This window comes from Bos grunniens, chromosome 3 (assembly GCF_055505025.1).
Source record: "Bos grunniens cultivar Pamir isolate PY7600 chromosome 3, Bosgru_T2T1.0, whole genome shotgun sequence".
NCBI classification, from domain to species: Eukaryota; Metazoa; Chordata; class Mammalia; order Artiodactyla; family Bovidae; genus Bos; species Bos grunniens.
Genome location: NC_141167.1, coordinates 66,670,990 through 66,685,990, shown reverse-complemented (window position 1 = coordinate 66,685,990; position 15,001 = coordinate 66,670,990). Strand labels below are relative to the sequence as shown.

The 15,001-nt window shown below is 41.4% G+C and overlaps 1 protein-coding gene across 1 annotated transcript; it reads left to right on the top strand.

Moving 5' to 3' along the window:
* Positions 1-1,328, top strand: LOC147375753 (heterogeneous nuclear ribonucleoprotein A1-like). The gene has a single exon (XM_086391056.1). It carries the CDS (start codon positions 16-18, stop codon positions 910-912), a length of 897 nt encoding a protein of 298 aa, XP_086247182.1. The 5' UTR covers positions 1-15; the 3' UTR covers positions 913-1,328.
* The last annotated feature ends 13,673 nt before the right edge of the window (positions 1,329-15,001 follow it).

Here is a 15,001-nt window from a genome sequence, read left to right as displayed (position 1 = left end):
ACCTCCACTGCCGTCATGTCTAAATCAGAGTCTCCCAAAGAGCTCGAACAGCTGCCGAAGCTCTTTATCGGAGGATTGAGCTTTGAAACAACTGATGAGAGTCTGAGGAGCCATTTTGAGCAATGGGGAACCCTCACAGACTGTGTGGTAATGGATCCAAACACCAAGCGCTCCAGAGGCTTTGGGTTTGTCACATACGCCACGGTGGAGGAGGTGGATGCGGCCATGAATGCAAGGCCACAGAAGATGGACGGAAGAGTTGTGGCACCAAAGAGGGCCGTCTCAAGAGAAGATTCTCAAAGACCTGGTGCCCACTTAACTGTGAAAAAGATTTTTGTTGGTGGCATTAAAGAAGACACTGAAGAACATCACCTGAGAGATTATTTTGAACAGTATGGGAAAATTGAAGTAATTGAAATCATGACTGACCGAGGCAGTGGCAAAAAGAGAGGCTTTGCTTTTGTAACCTTTGATGACCATGACTCCGTAGACAAGATTGTCATTCAGAAATACCACACTGGGAATGGCCACAACTGTGAAGTGAGAAAAGCCCTGTCTAAGCAAGAGATGGCTAGTGCTTCATCCAGCCAGAGAGGTCGAAGTGGTTCTGGAAACTTTGGTGGCGGTCGTGTAGGTGGTTTGGGTGGGAATGACAACTTTGGTCGTGGAGGAAACTTCAGTGGTCGAGGTGGCTTTGCTGGCAGCCGTGGTGGTGGCGGATATGGTGGCAGTGGGGATGGATATAATGGATTTGGTAATGACGGAAGCAATTTTGGAGGTGGCGGAAGCTACAATGATTTTGGCAATTACAACAATCAATCCTCAAATTTTGGACCCATGAAAGGAGGAAACTTTGGAGGCAGAAGTTCTGGCCCCTATGGTGATGGAGGCCAATACTTTGCCAAACCATGAAACCAAGGTGGCTATGGTGGCTCCAGCAGCAGCAGTAGCTATGGCAGTGGCAGAAGGTTTTAATTACTGCCAGGAAACAAAGCTTAGCAGGAGAGGAGAGCCAGAGAAGTGACAGGGAAGCTACAGGTTACCACAGATTTGTGAACTCAGCCAAGCACAGTGGTGGCAGGGCCTAGCTGCTACAAAGAAGACATGTTTTAGACAATACTCATGTGTATGGGCAAAAAACTTGAGGACTGTACTTGTGACTAATTATGTAACAGGTTATTTTAGTTTCTGTTCTGTGGAAAGTGTAAAGCATTCCAACAAAGGGTTTTAATGTAGATTTTTTTTTTTCTTGCACCCATGCTGTTGATTGCTAAATGTAATAGTCTGATCATGACGCTGAATAAATGTCTTTGAAAAAAAAAAAAAAAGACAATCAGAAACTATAAAACTAGAGGAAAACATAGGCAAAACACTCTCTGAGATAAATCGCAGCAAGATCCTCTATGACCCACCTCCCAGAGTAATGGAAATAAAAGCAAAAATAAACAAATGGGACCTAATTAAACTTAAAAGCTTTTGCACAATGAAGTAAGCTATAAGCAAGGTAAAAAGAGCCTTCAGAATGGGAGAAAATAATAGCAAATGAAGCAACTGACAAAGAATTAATCTCAAAAATATATAAGTAGCTCATGAAGCTCAATTCCAGGAAAATAAATGACCCAACCAAAAAATGAGCCAAAGAACTAACAGACATTTCTCCAAAGAAGACATACAGATGGCTAACTAACACATTAAAATATGCTCAACATCACTCATTATCAGAGAAATGCAAATCAAAACCACAATAAGGTACCATCTCATGCCAGTCAGAATGGCTGCTATCCAAAAGTCTATAAGCAATAAATGCTGGAGATGGTGTAAACAAAAAGGAACCCTCTTGCACTGTTGGTGGGAATGCAAACTAGTACAGCCACTATGGAGAACAGTGTGGAGATTCCTTAAAAAACTGGAAATAGAACTGCCATATGACCCAGGAATCCCACTGCTGGGCATATACACCAAGGAAACCAGAATTGAAAGAGACACATGTACCCCAATGTTCATTGCAGCATTGTTTACAATAGCTAGGACATGGAAGCAGCCTAGATGTCCATCAGCAGATTAATGGATAAGAAAGCTGTGGTATATATACACAATGAACTATTACTCAGCTATTAAAAAGAATGCATTTGAATCAGTTCTAATGAAGCAGATGATTTTGGAGCCTATTATACAGAGTGAAGTAAGTCAGAAAGAAAACATCAATACAGTATGCTGCTGCTGCTAAGTCACTTCAGTCATGTCCGACTCTGTGCAACCCCATAGACGGTAGCCCACCAGGCTCCCCCGTCCCTGGGATTCTCCAGGCAAGAACACTAGAATGGGTTGCCATTTCCTTCTCCAGTGCATGAAAGTGAAAAGTAAAAGTGAAGTCACTCAGTCGCGTCCTACTCTTCGCGATCCCATGGACTGCAGCCTACCAGGCTCCTCCGTCCATGGGATTTTCCAGGCATATTAATGCATATATATGAAATTCAGAAAGATGGTAACTATGACCTTATATGCGAGACTGCAAAAGTGACACAGATGTAAAGGACAGACTTTTGGACTCTGTGGGAGAAGGCGAGGGTGGGATGATTTGAGAGAATAGCATTGAAACATGTATATTATCATATGTGAAATAGATGTCCAGTCCAGGTTCGATGCATGAGACAGGGTGCTCAAGGCCAGTTCACTGGGATGACCCTGAGGGATGGGATGGGGAGGGAGATGGGAGGGGGTTCAGGATGGGGAATTCATGTATACCCATGGCTGATTCATGTCAATGTATGGCAAAAAAACACTACAATATTGTAAAGTAATTAGCCTCCAATTAAAATAAATAAATTAAAAAATAAAATGAAATAAAATTAATATAAATTGGTACAGCCACTATGGGGCTTCCCAGGTGGCTCAGGGATAAAGAATCCACCTGCCAGTGCAGGAGACAAAAAAGACTAGGGTTCAATCCCTGGCTAGGGTAGATCCCCTGGAAAAAGAAATGGCAACCCACTTCTGTATTCATGCCTGGAAAATTCCATGGACAGAGGATCCTGGTGGGCTAGTCTATGGGGTCACAAAAGAGTCAGACACAACTAAGCACAGCGCAGCATAGCCACTATGGAGAACAGTATGGATGGTCCTTAAAAAACTAAAAAGAGAACTACTACATGACCAACAGTTGCACTCCTAGGCGTATACCCAGAGAAAACCATAATTCAAAAAGACACATGCACCCCAATTTTCATTGCAGCACTATTTGCTATAGCCAGGACATGGAAGCAACCTAAATGTCCCTCAACAGAGGCACAGATACAGAAAATGTGGTACGTATATACAGTGGAATATTACTCAACCATAAAAAGATCAAAATAATACCATTTGCAGCAACATGGATGGATCTGAAGATTGTCATTACTAAGTGAATTCAGACACAAGAAGACAAATATCATATGGTATCTCTTATATATGGAATCTACAAAAAGAGTACAAATGAACTTATCTACAAAACAGAAGTAGAGTCACAGATCTAGAAAACAAACTTATGGTTACCAAGGGATAGGAGGGGAGGGATAAATTGGAAGATTGTGATTGACATATACATACTGCTATATATAAAATAGATAACTACGCAGGACCTACTGTATAGCACAGGAAACTCTACTCAGTGCTCTGTAATGGCCTATATGGGATAAGAACCTTTAAAGAAAAAAAAGTGGATATATGTATATGTATAACTGATTCATTTTGCTGTACACCTTAAACTAACATAGCATTGTAAATCAACTATACTTCAATAAAAATTTAAAATAAAATAAAAGATGGGCAAAAATTAAAAAAAAAATAAAGACAAAGAGGCAATACTAAAAGAAACAAGGGAATATAAGCAAATAATATGCAAAAGAACTTCCATAAGCTATCAACTATTTTTTCAGCAGAAACTGCAGACTAGATGAAATATATAGACACCATATATTTAAAGTGATAAAAAGGAAAAAACAAAACTAAGCCTGCTATGTGCAACAGGGCAATCATTAAGACTTGATGGAGAGTTCAAAGGTGTTACAGATAAGCAAAAGCTAAAAGAGTTCAATACCACCAAACAATAATAACAACAAACGATAAAAGAACTTCTAGGCAAAAATGGCCATAAGTAAAACAAGAAAATTATGAAATGAAAGGCTCAACAGTAAAGGCAGGAAATAAGCCACACACAAATCTAATATGGAGATTACAGGACAAAAGCAGTAAAATGGTCTCTAACCACAAGGAGCAATTAAAGGATACACAAAATAAAGAGATGCAAAATAGGCTATCAAAAATTGTAATCTTGAAGGAAGGAGAATACAAATGCAGGGTTTTGAAAATGTATTTGAAAATGACATATTAATAACTTGAAAAAAATATATACATACATAGCCTTTCATTGGAGAAGGCAATGGCAACCCACTCCAGTACTCTTGCCTGGAAAATCCGATGGACAGAGGAGCCTGGTAGGCTGCAGTCCATGGGGTCGCTAAGAGTCAGACATGACTGAGCGACTTCATTTTCACTTTTCACTTTTCACTTTGAAGCATTGGAGAAGGAAATGGCAACCCATTCCAGTGTTCTTGCCTGGAAAATCCCAGGGACGGGGAGCCTGGTGGGGTTGCACAGAGTCAGACATGACTGAAGCGACTTAGCAGCAACATCAGATCAGATCAGATCAGATCAGTCGCTCAGTTCTGTCCAACTCTTTGCGACCCCATGCATCGCAGCACGCCAGGCCTCCCTGTCCATCACCAACTCTCAGAGTTCACCCAGAGTCCCGTCCCTCGAGTCAGTGATGCCATCCAGCCATCTCATCCTCTGTCGTCCCCTTCTCCTCCTGCCCCCAATCCCTCCCAGCATCAGAGTCTTTTCCAATGAGTCAACTCTTCGCATGAGGTGGCCAAAGTACTGGAGTTTCAGCTTTAGCATCATTCCTTCCAAAGAAATCCCAGGGCTCATCTCCTTCAGAATGGACTGGTTGGATCTCCTTGCAGTCCAAGGGACTCTCAAGAGTCTTCTCCAACATCACAGTTCAAAAGCATCAATTCTTCGGTGCTCAGCCTTCTTCACAGTCCAACTCTTACATCCATACACGACCACAGGAATAACCATAGCCTTGACTAGACGAACCTTTGTTGGCAACATAGTCTTTAATTAAAAAAAGGAACTTTCCGGTAACTGCAAATCAAAAATCTGTAATAGATGTACACAAATAACTCAAGGAATCTAAACACAACATTGTAGTTAGTCATCAAATCATAAAAGAAGAGAGCAAAAGATGAAGAAAGAGGAAAAGAAGACCTACAAAAACATTTCCAAAACAATTCACCAACTGGCCATAAGAACATACATATTGATCATTATCTTGAGTGTACATATCCAAAATGCTCCAACCAAAAGACATAGAGTGGCTGAATGGATACAAAAACAAGACCTGTGTATATGCTGCCTACAAGAGGCTCACTTCAGATCTATAGACACATACAGTTTGAAAGTGAGCAGATGGAAAAAGAGATTTCATGCTAATAGAAATCAAATGAAAGCTAGAATAGCACTCTTCCTAAGGCCTCTTCCAGCCAGATAGGCCCCTGGCCCTGGACCACATCCAACCATCAGGGTCTTTCCTGGCTGCAGGGGTTCCCCAGGCCTGAGCTGCACCTCCTGTGCCCCCACTCGACCAAGGCTGAGCATCACCACCTTCCAAGGCTTCTTCCAGCTGCACCGGCCCTTATGGGGTACCTGTGGAAACCTGCATCCCTGACAGCCTGCATAGGCACATGTGAGCAGAAGCAGCTCCAGGAGTAAACGCTGGTGAGAAGAGCACACATAGAGGTCGGATGACACAACAGGTCCAGAGAGCTGCCTAGAGGCCTTGGCGGCCTGCCTGGGAGGCAGAGATATATGTTGTAGCTCACCATGGGGGCAAGGACCCTGAGAGAGGATGCACCAGGGAATTATTTTATTTTTTACTTTAAAAAAATTATATTATTATTAATATTGTTTTAGTTTTTTATCTTATTTTTTACTTTTTTTGTCTTTTAAAAAATTTTTATTTATTTTAATTGGAGGCTAATTACAATGTTGTAGTGGTGTTTGCCATATATTGACATGAATCAGCCATGGGTGTACATGTGTTCCCCATCCTGACCCTCCCTGCCACCTCCCTCCCCATCCCATCCCTCAGGGTCATCTCAGTGCACCAGCCCTGAGCACCCTGTCTCATGCATCGAACCTGGACTGGACATCTATTTCACATATGATAATATACATGTTTCAATGCTATTCTCTCAAATCATCCCACCCTCGCCCTCTCCTACAGAGTCCAAAAGACTGTTCTATACATCTGTGTCTCTTTTGCTGTCTTGCATATAGGGTCATCGTTACCATCTTTCTGAATTCCATATATATATGCTAGTATAATATTGTATTGGTGTTTTTCTTTCTGACTTATATTTATTTTGCCATTGTGGGCTTCCCTAGTAGCTCAGCTGGTAAAGAAGCTGCCTGCAATGCAAGAGCCCCAGTTTGATCCCTGGTTTGGGAAGGTCTCCTGAAGAAGATATAGGCTACCCACTCCAGGTTTCTTGGGCTTCCCTGGTGGCTCAGATGTAAAGAATCCACCTGCAATGCAGGAGACCTGGGTTTAATCCCTGGGTTGGGAAGATTCCCTGGAGAAGGGAACAGCTTCCAACTCCAGTATTCTTGCCTGGAAAATGCCATGGACAGAGGAGTCTGGCAGGCTACAGTCCTTGGGGTCACAAAGAGTCGGACATGACTGAGAGACTTTCACTCACTTTCACATTTTTTTTTTTTTTTACTATTGTGGATTCTTTACTTTGAATACTGCTGTTCCATATTTATTGCTATTTTTTATTTATTGCTATTTATTTATTGCTTTTATTTATTGCTATTCTTTGTTATTATTCTTTTCTTTACTGTTGCTGTCTTTTGCTTTTTGTTTGTTTTCATTCAGCCTGGCTTGCAGAGGCTTGACTCTCAAGCTAAGAGTTGGGCTTGGGCTCTTGTGGTATGGGTACTGAGTCCAATCCACTGGACTAACAGAGAATTTCAGGTCTCAAAGAATATTAATCAGTGTGAGGTCTCCTGGACATCTTCATCTTGGCACCAAGACAAATAGATGAAAAGATATAGCATGTTAAGTGTTGTAAGAATTAATATTGGTCAAATGATTATGCTTCTCAAGGCAATACACAGACCCAATACAATCCCTATCAAGTTACCAATGGCATTTTTCCCAGAAATAGAATTAAAACATCTTAAAATTGGGAAGGAGATGCAAAATTAGTAAACAGAGATCTATTGCACTCAATACACTGAATACAGGCCATCAGGAAGAGAAGGAAACAATCCCATTTACCATTCCATCAAAAACAGTAAACAGCATAAGAGTAATCTTACCTAAGGAGGCAAAAGATATGTACTCTGAAAACTATAAGACATTGATCAAGGAAATGAGAGATGACACCAACAAATGGAAAGATATACCATGTTTGTGGATTGGAAGAATCAGTATTGTAAAAAAGGGCCATGATAACCAAGATAATCTACAGATTAGTGCTATCCCTATGAAAATACCAGTAGAATTTTTCACAGACCTAGAACAAAAAGGTTTTCATTCTGTATGAAAACACAAAAGACCCCCAAAAGCCAACTGGGGAGGACGACTGAGGGTGGGATTGTAAACCTGAGTGTGGAGGAAAGGATGCCACTCTTCGCACCTCATCTGGTGTCCGTGCCTCAGAGCAGAAAACAGAAACGAAGAAAGAAAGACAATCCAACTAACCTCTCCAAAAGAGGTAATGTGGCTTAGACCTGATTTCCTCTCTTTTTATCAACCCAGTCCATTACAGGATGGATGTAACATCCTGCTCCATTTTCTGTTTCTAAAGAGAAGCATTTTCCCCAGAACCAAACACAGGAGGGGCTCCAGAAATAAGCAAAGAAAGCTGAGAAATCGTTCCCTGGCTGCAGAATACACACAAAGCAAGTACACTCCTAAAATTTACTTGTGAACACTTTTTGGTTGACTAGAAAGAGCAATAAATCCCCCAGCACAGAGCCCACACTTCGGGAAGGGAGGCAAGAGGTCATGGAAGGAGCAAAGGATGAGCAGCCTGCAGGGAGCTTTTCTCCTGCCACTCAGCCTCTCAGTTTGGACCTGAGGCAGCTGGGAGGCAACAGCCTATGCAACCGTGTCCTGGATGGATGCTCCTCCTCCAGCATCCATCCAGGAGTGCAGAAAGGAGCCCACCGCGGAATACAGAGGTGTGCATCCTAACTCTTCTGAGAACAGGGGGCTGAAGTCCTTCCTAGGACTGCATGACCCAACGCCTACCTCTTCAGAGAGGCACTGGCTAAGGTCGCTTCCCCCTGTCCCTATCTCCCCGACTCTGACTGCATCCTGACTAGTCCTTGCTGGGCACCGGAAAAAAAGAGACAGAAAAGAAGGCCCTTAACATAAAGACTATTTAAATCTTAAAACACAGACAGGATTATTTTTGTATTAAAAATATTAATATTCCATGAGGGAAGAATGGGAGGAAGAGATAGCTAAGAATTTGGGGATCAACATGTACTCACTGCAATATTGAAAATGGCTAACCAATGAGGTCCTACTGTATGGCACATGGAACTCTCCTCAGTGTTATGAGGCAGCCTAGATTGGAGAGAAGTTTGTGGGAGAATGGATACATGTATATGTATGACAGAGTTCCTTTGCTGTCCGCCTGAAACTATCACAACATTGTTAATCAGCTGTACCCCAATATAAAATAAAAAGTTTTTTAAAGTATTTAGCATCTCAAATACTACACAACTCTATTGTACAGAATTATTCAATTTCCTTCTCACTAATCAACTATAAATAATATGTTAAGGTCTAATTGTGTTGGTTTATCATGCACCATTTTTAATACCTGGCCCATTCAGTTACTGCCTCAGAATAACTTGTGGTATTAGCTGAAAATACAATTGCTGTACTTTTAACTATTACTTTAGATAACTCTCCTGAACAATAATCTTTGAAAAACACTGGACATCTTCTACCATCTAATAACACTATTTCATTCTACTTGGGTAGTTTTGAAGTTTCTGGTTTAGGTACCTCAGTGTACTTTGAATGAAAAAAAAAAAAAATACATTGTAAACTCTAGAGCTCCTATACAAAGCTTTATCAGTATTTAATATCAGAAAGGGAATTTACAATTCCTCTTGTTTATAGCTGCTCACCTTAAAATTAAGCAGTTATTTTTCAAGTAAAAGTGAGTTTATTCAGGAATAGCAAAGGAAGTCTAATTCCAGAATAGCAAGCTATAGAAAAGCCATGGGCAAATCTAACAAAGAAGAATATTATTTAATGGAGAAAAGGAAGGAGTTGGGAAAGATTATTTTCAAAACAAGTCCATTGGTAAAAAATAAGAGCTCATGGTGATAACTCGTCCTCATTGGCTGAGTTGTTGGGGAGTCAATTCTTCTAGGAGACGCAATGTACATCTTTTCCTGTTGGAGACTGTCACTGATGACTCCCTTGTTGAAGATTTTTCCCTTGGGGTCTGTAATGACAGTTCTTATAACTGACCTCCAAACATATTACATGAGAGCTCTTCTTTCTGGCCAGCTGACTCGATATGAGTAGCATCCCTTTATTAATTCTCACATAACACAGAAGTAAAAGATCATTTTATTCTCCCAACTCTGCTCCCAACCCACTATAGATTTAAAAAAAAAAAAAAAAAAAAAGGTAAATTTTAGAGAGGCATTATGTTTAAAAAAATTCATGCTTTTTTCTGACAAAAGGATTTTTAGATAACTTACAATTCTTGGCAATTTGCAGCTTACATAAAGCACTGATACATTATGATACATTATAACACATTGTCTAACTTGTTCGCTGTTGAAACTGTACGTTAATGAAAAAAAGTTTTAAAAATTTCAGAGAGTCTATATGTTATCAACTGTGCAGTAATGAATCAGGTAGGAATTATCATTTTTCCTACAACATTGATAAGAAAATGGTGGCTTACAGAGTTAAGTTCATTTTCAGGGTCTCAAAAGAAAATAAGTGACATGAGCCCTCAGGTTTGAACTCTAGCAGCCCAACTCCAAAATCTGTACTTGGACTTCGCTGGGCAGCTCTGAGCTCCTCCAGCCTGACTCTCCCCCCATCACCGTCCTGCCTCTCAGCTGTTCCCACTGGATCTCCCCAGCCTGCTCATCTTCCTCTTGGGCTGTGTCCTCCCACTTGCTTGTAATTAGAGAGGGAAATGTTACTGTTTCAGGCTAAAGCCTCCACTTTCATTCAGAAATGACCCTCCCTGTCTTCAGAGACACTCACTTGTAAAGGAATATTTATCTAGAATTCGCTATGCACCAGCATAGTTTTAAGAGTATCATATAGAGAATGAACTTAAGGATGCCAGCAGGGAAGGATATGGGGGAGAGATGGTTAGGGAGTTTGGGATGGACGTATACACCCTGCTGTATTTAAAATGGATAACCAACAAGGACCTACTGTACAGCACACAGAACTGTGCTCAGTGTTATGCGGCAGCCTGGACGGGAGGGGAGTTTGGGGGAGAATGGATACATGTATATGTATGGCGGAGTCCCTTTGCTGTCCACCTGACACTATCACAACATTGTTAACAGCTTTAAAAAAAAAGTATTGTAAGCATCAGTTCTGGGTGTTCATTGGAAGGACTCATGCTAAAGCTGAAACTCTAGCACTTTGGCCACCTCATGTGAAGAGTTGACTCACTGGAAAAGACTCTGGTTCTGGGAGGGATTGGGGGCAGGAGGAGAAGGGGATGACAGAGGATGAGATGGCTAGATGGCATCACCGACTCGATGGACATGAGTTTGAGTAAACTCCAGGAGTTGGTGATGGACAGGGAGGCCTGGCGTGCTATTTCATGGGGTCACAAAGAGTCGGACATGACTGAGTGACTGAACTGAACTGGAGCATCATGAGATATTTAACCTGTCTAATGACCTTAATGACCAGTGCATTTTCTTGACAAAACTCTATTAGACTTTGCCCTGCTTCATTTCGTATTCCAAGGCCAAATTTACCTGTTACTCCAAGTGTTTCTTGACTTCTACTTTTGCATTCCAGTCCCCTATAATGAAAAGGACATCTTTTTTGGGTGTTAGTTCTAAAACGTCTTGTAGGTCTTCATAAAACCATTCAACTTCAGCTTCTTCAGCGTTACTGGTTGGGGCATAGACTTGGATTACTGTGATATTGAATGGTTTGCCTTGGAAACAAACAGAGATCATTCTGTCGTTTTTGAGATTGCATCCAAGTACTGCATTTCAGATTCTTTTGTTGACCATGATGGCTACTCCATTTCTTCTGAGGGATTCCTGCCTGCAGTAATAGATATAATAGTAGATATAATGGTCATCTGAGTTATATTCACCCATTCCAGTCCATTTTAGTTCGCTGATTCCTAGAATGTCGACATTCACTCTTGCCATCTCTTGTTTGACCACTTCCAATTTGCCTTGATTCATGGACCTGACATTCCAGGTTCCTATACAATATTGCTCTTTACAGCATCGGACCTTTCTTCTATCACCAGTCATATCCACAGCTGGGTATTGCTTTTGCTTTGGCTCTATCCCTTCATTCTTTCTGGAGTTATTTCTCCACTGATCTCCAGTAGCATATTGGGCACCTACTGACCTGGAGAGTTCCTCTTTCAGTATTCTATCATTTTGCCTTTTCATACTGTTCATGGGGTTCTCAAGGCAAGAATACTGAAGTGGTTTGCCTAACAGAAGCAAAAGATATTAAGAAGAGGTGGCAAGAATACACAGAAGAACTGTACAAAAAAGATCTTCAAAACCCAGATAATCACGATGGTGTGATCACTCACCTAGAGCCAGACATCCTGGAATGTGAAGTCAAGTGGGCCTTAGAAAGCATCACTATGAACAAAGCTAGTGGAGGTGATGGAATTCCAGTTGAGCTATTTCAAATCCTGAAAGATGATGCTGTGAAAGTGCTGCACTCAATATGGCAGCAAATTTGGAAAACTCAGCAATGGCCACAGGACTGGAAAAGGTCAGTTTTCATTCCAATCCCAAAGAAAGGCAATACCAAAGAATGCTCAAACTACCGCACAATTGCACTCATCTCACATGCTAGTAAAGTAATGCTCAAAATTCTCCAAGCCAGGCTTCAGCAATACATGAACTGTGAACTTCCTGATGTTCAAGCTGGTTTTAGAAAAGGCAGAGGAACCAGAGATCAAATTGCCAACATCTGCTGGATCATGGAAAAAGCAAGAGAGTTCCAGAAAAATATCTATTTCTGTTTTATTGACTATGCCAAAGCCTTTGACTGTGTGGATCACAGTAAACTGTGGAAAATTCTGAAAGAGATGGGAATGCCAGACCACCTGACCTGTCTCTTGAGAAATCTGTATGCAGGTCCGGAAGCAATAGTTAGAACTGGACATGGAACAACAGACTGGTTCACATAGGAAAAGGAGTATGTCAAGGCTGTATATTGTCACCCTGCTTATTTAACTTATATGTGGAGTACATCATGAGAAATGCTGGACTGGAAGAAACACAAGCTGGAATCAAGTTTGCTTGGAGAAAGATCAATAACCTCAGATATGCAGATGACACCACCCTTATGGCAGAAAGTGAAGAGGAACTAAAAAGCCTCTTGATGAAAGTGAAAGAGGAGAGTGAAAAAGTTGGCTTAAAGCTCAACATTCAGAAAACAAAGATCATGGCATCCAGTCCCATCACTTCATGGGGAATAGATGGGGAAACAGTGGCAGACTTTATTTTTTGGGCTCCCAAATTGCTGCAGATGGTGACTGCAGCCATGAAATTAAAAGACGCTTACTCCTTGGAATGAAAGTTATGAACAACCTAGATAGCATATTCAAAAGCAGAGACATTACTTTGCCAACAAAGGTTCGTCTAGTCAAGGCTATGGCTTTTCCAGTGATCATGTATGGATGTGAGAGTTGGACTGTGAAGAAGGCTGAGTGCCGAAGAATTGATGCTTTTGACTGTGGTGTTGGAGAAGACTCTTGAGAGTCCCTTGGACTGCAAGGAGATCCAACCAGTCCATTCTGAAGGAGATCAGCCCTGGGATTTCTTTGGAAGGAATGATGCTAAAGGTGAAACTCCAGTACTTTGGCCACCTCATGCGAAGAGTTGGCTCATTGGAAAAGACTCTGATGTTGAGAGGGATTGGGGGCAGGAGGAAAAGGGGACTGAGAGAGTCATTTCCTAAGCAGGTTGATAGGAAATCTAGGGGTCCCCAAGGAGAGAGGGGTCTGGAATTCTCAAGGAGGAAGAAAGGACAAACTTTTCACAGTCTTTGTAGACCAGGACCTGGGGACTGGAGTCGATGAAAATGAGAGGGTAACAGGCAGGAAGGCCAGGGGTCTCCAAATGGAGGAAATAGCCTGCAAGTATCAGACATTTTTCTCTCTCTTAAGCGGCAGGAGGAAACAAACTAGCAATATTTTCTCCTTCTCTATACAAATTTAAAGGGAGGTTTCTCTTAAAATACTGTGTTGCCATAAGGACACCTGGTTTCGCCTGAAGTTAGCTATTCTCGAGCCTAGAGATAACCAATGCCTTTTTCTTATGGAAATGTTTGTCTTAAGCTATGCTAATGTACTATGCCTTTACCCCAAACTCTGTCTCCAAGTCGGTTCCGCCTCTTGGCCCAGAACCTACTTGACAAACCAGTATGTTATACTCAGATATTGTTCCCCTAATCTATGTAAATGAAACCATTTGTATGGTGGTCTGCCCTTCTTCAAGATTCAAGTTAATCATTTTATGGCCCAGGATAAACCATTTGATGCCAAGATTATCCCAAAATGCATCTTATGGGTGAGGGGCCTGGTGCCATTCTGAATTTTAAGACATTCCTTTCTTTCATTAACAGACTGCTAGTGACTATATAACATCCAGCTGAAGACTAGCAGGGGGGTACTCTTCTGCCCCCTTCTGATGCCTATGTCAGAAGCTTTCTCTATCTCCTTTATACTTTAATAAAACTTTATTACACAAAAGCTCTGAGTGATCAAGCCTCGTCTCTGGCCCCAGATTGAATTCTTCTCCTCCGGGGGCCAAGAATCCCGGTGTATTTGCGTGATTCAACAACAACCTTTCAGGACGACAGAGGATGAGATGGCTGGATGGCATCACTGACTCAATGGACGTGAGTCTGAGTGAACTCCGGGAGTTAGTGATGGACAGGGAGGCCTGGCGTGCTGCAGTTCATGGGGTTGCAGAGAGTCGGACACGACTGAGCAACTGAACTGAACTCAACTGAATGACCTTGATGACAGATGGACTTTACCCTTTGTGTTACCATTTTACAGAAGAGAAACCTGAAGTCCACAGAAATTAATCTTCCCAGTCATCACACAGTTACTTAAGTATGATAACATGTGGTGGTCTTATCTTTAGTATTGTCTTTCAGAAAACAAAATTATGATTAAAGGTCTCTGACTGCTGTCTGTCTTTTGAGATCATGAAACACCCAATCACGTTGATGAAAAAATTCATAGGAGAGCTTGGCCCAGATGGGAGACTCTGACATATCTAGGTAGACCTTAGAATACACGTTGCTTGCCTCTCTTCCCTCTCAGTTCAAATAATTTTTTTTAATGTCTTATAATTTCAGATGATAAAATAATTTTTACATGTATAACTTTGTTAGGTACTTTACACTGCTCTGGTCCTGTTATGTTTGAAAGAGAATGGCTATCTTTATCTCAATTTCTTTCTCTCACAGTCACTTCTCCTCCAGCCTGTTCCTGCTCCCACCGGTTCCCTGCATCTGTTCTCACTGAGAATACTGCTCACATTCATTTTTGCTACGTCCACAAGTTCTTCCCAGATTAAACACTATGTAAATTCAACCCCCAATATACTAAACACCATTCCCTGCTCACTTCTTTCTTAGCATTTATCATTATCTAAT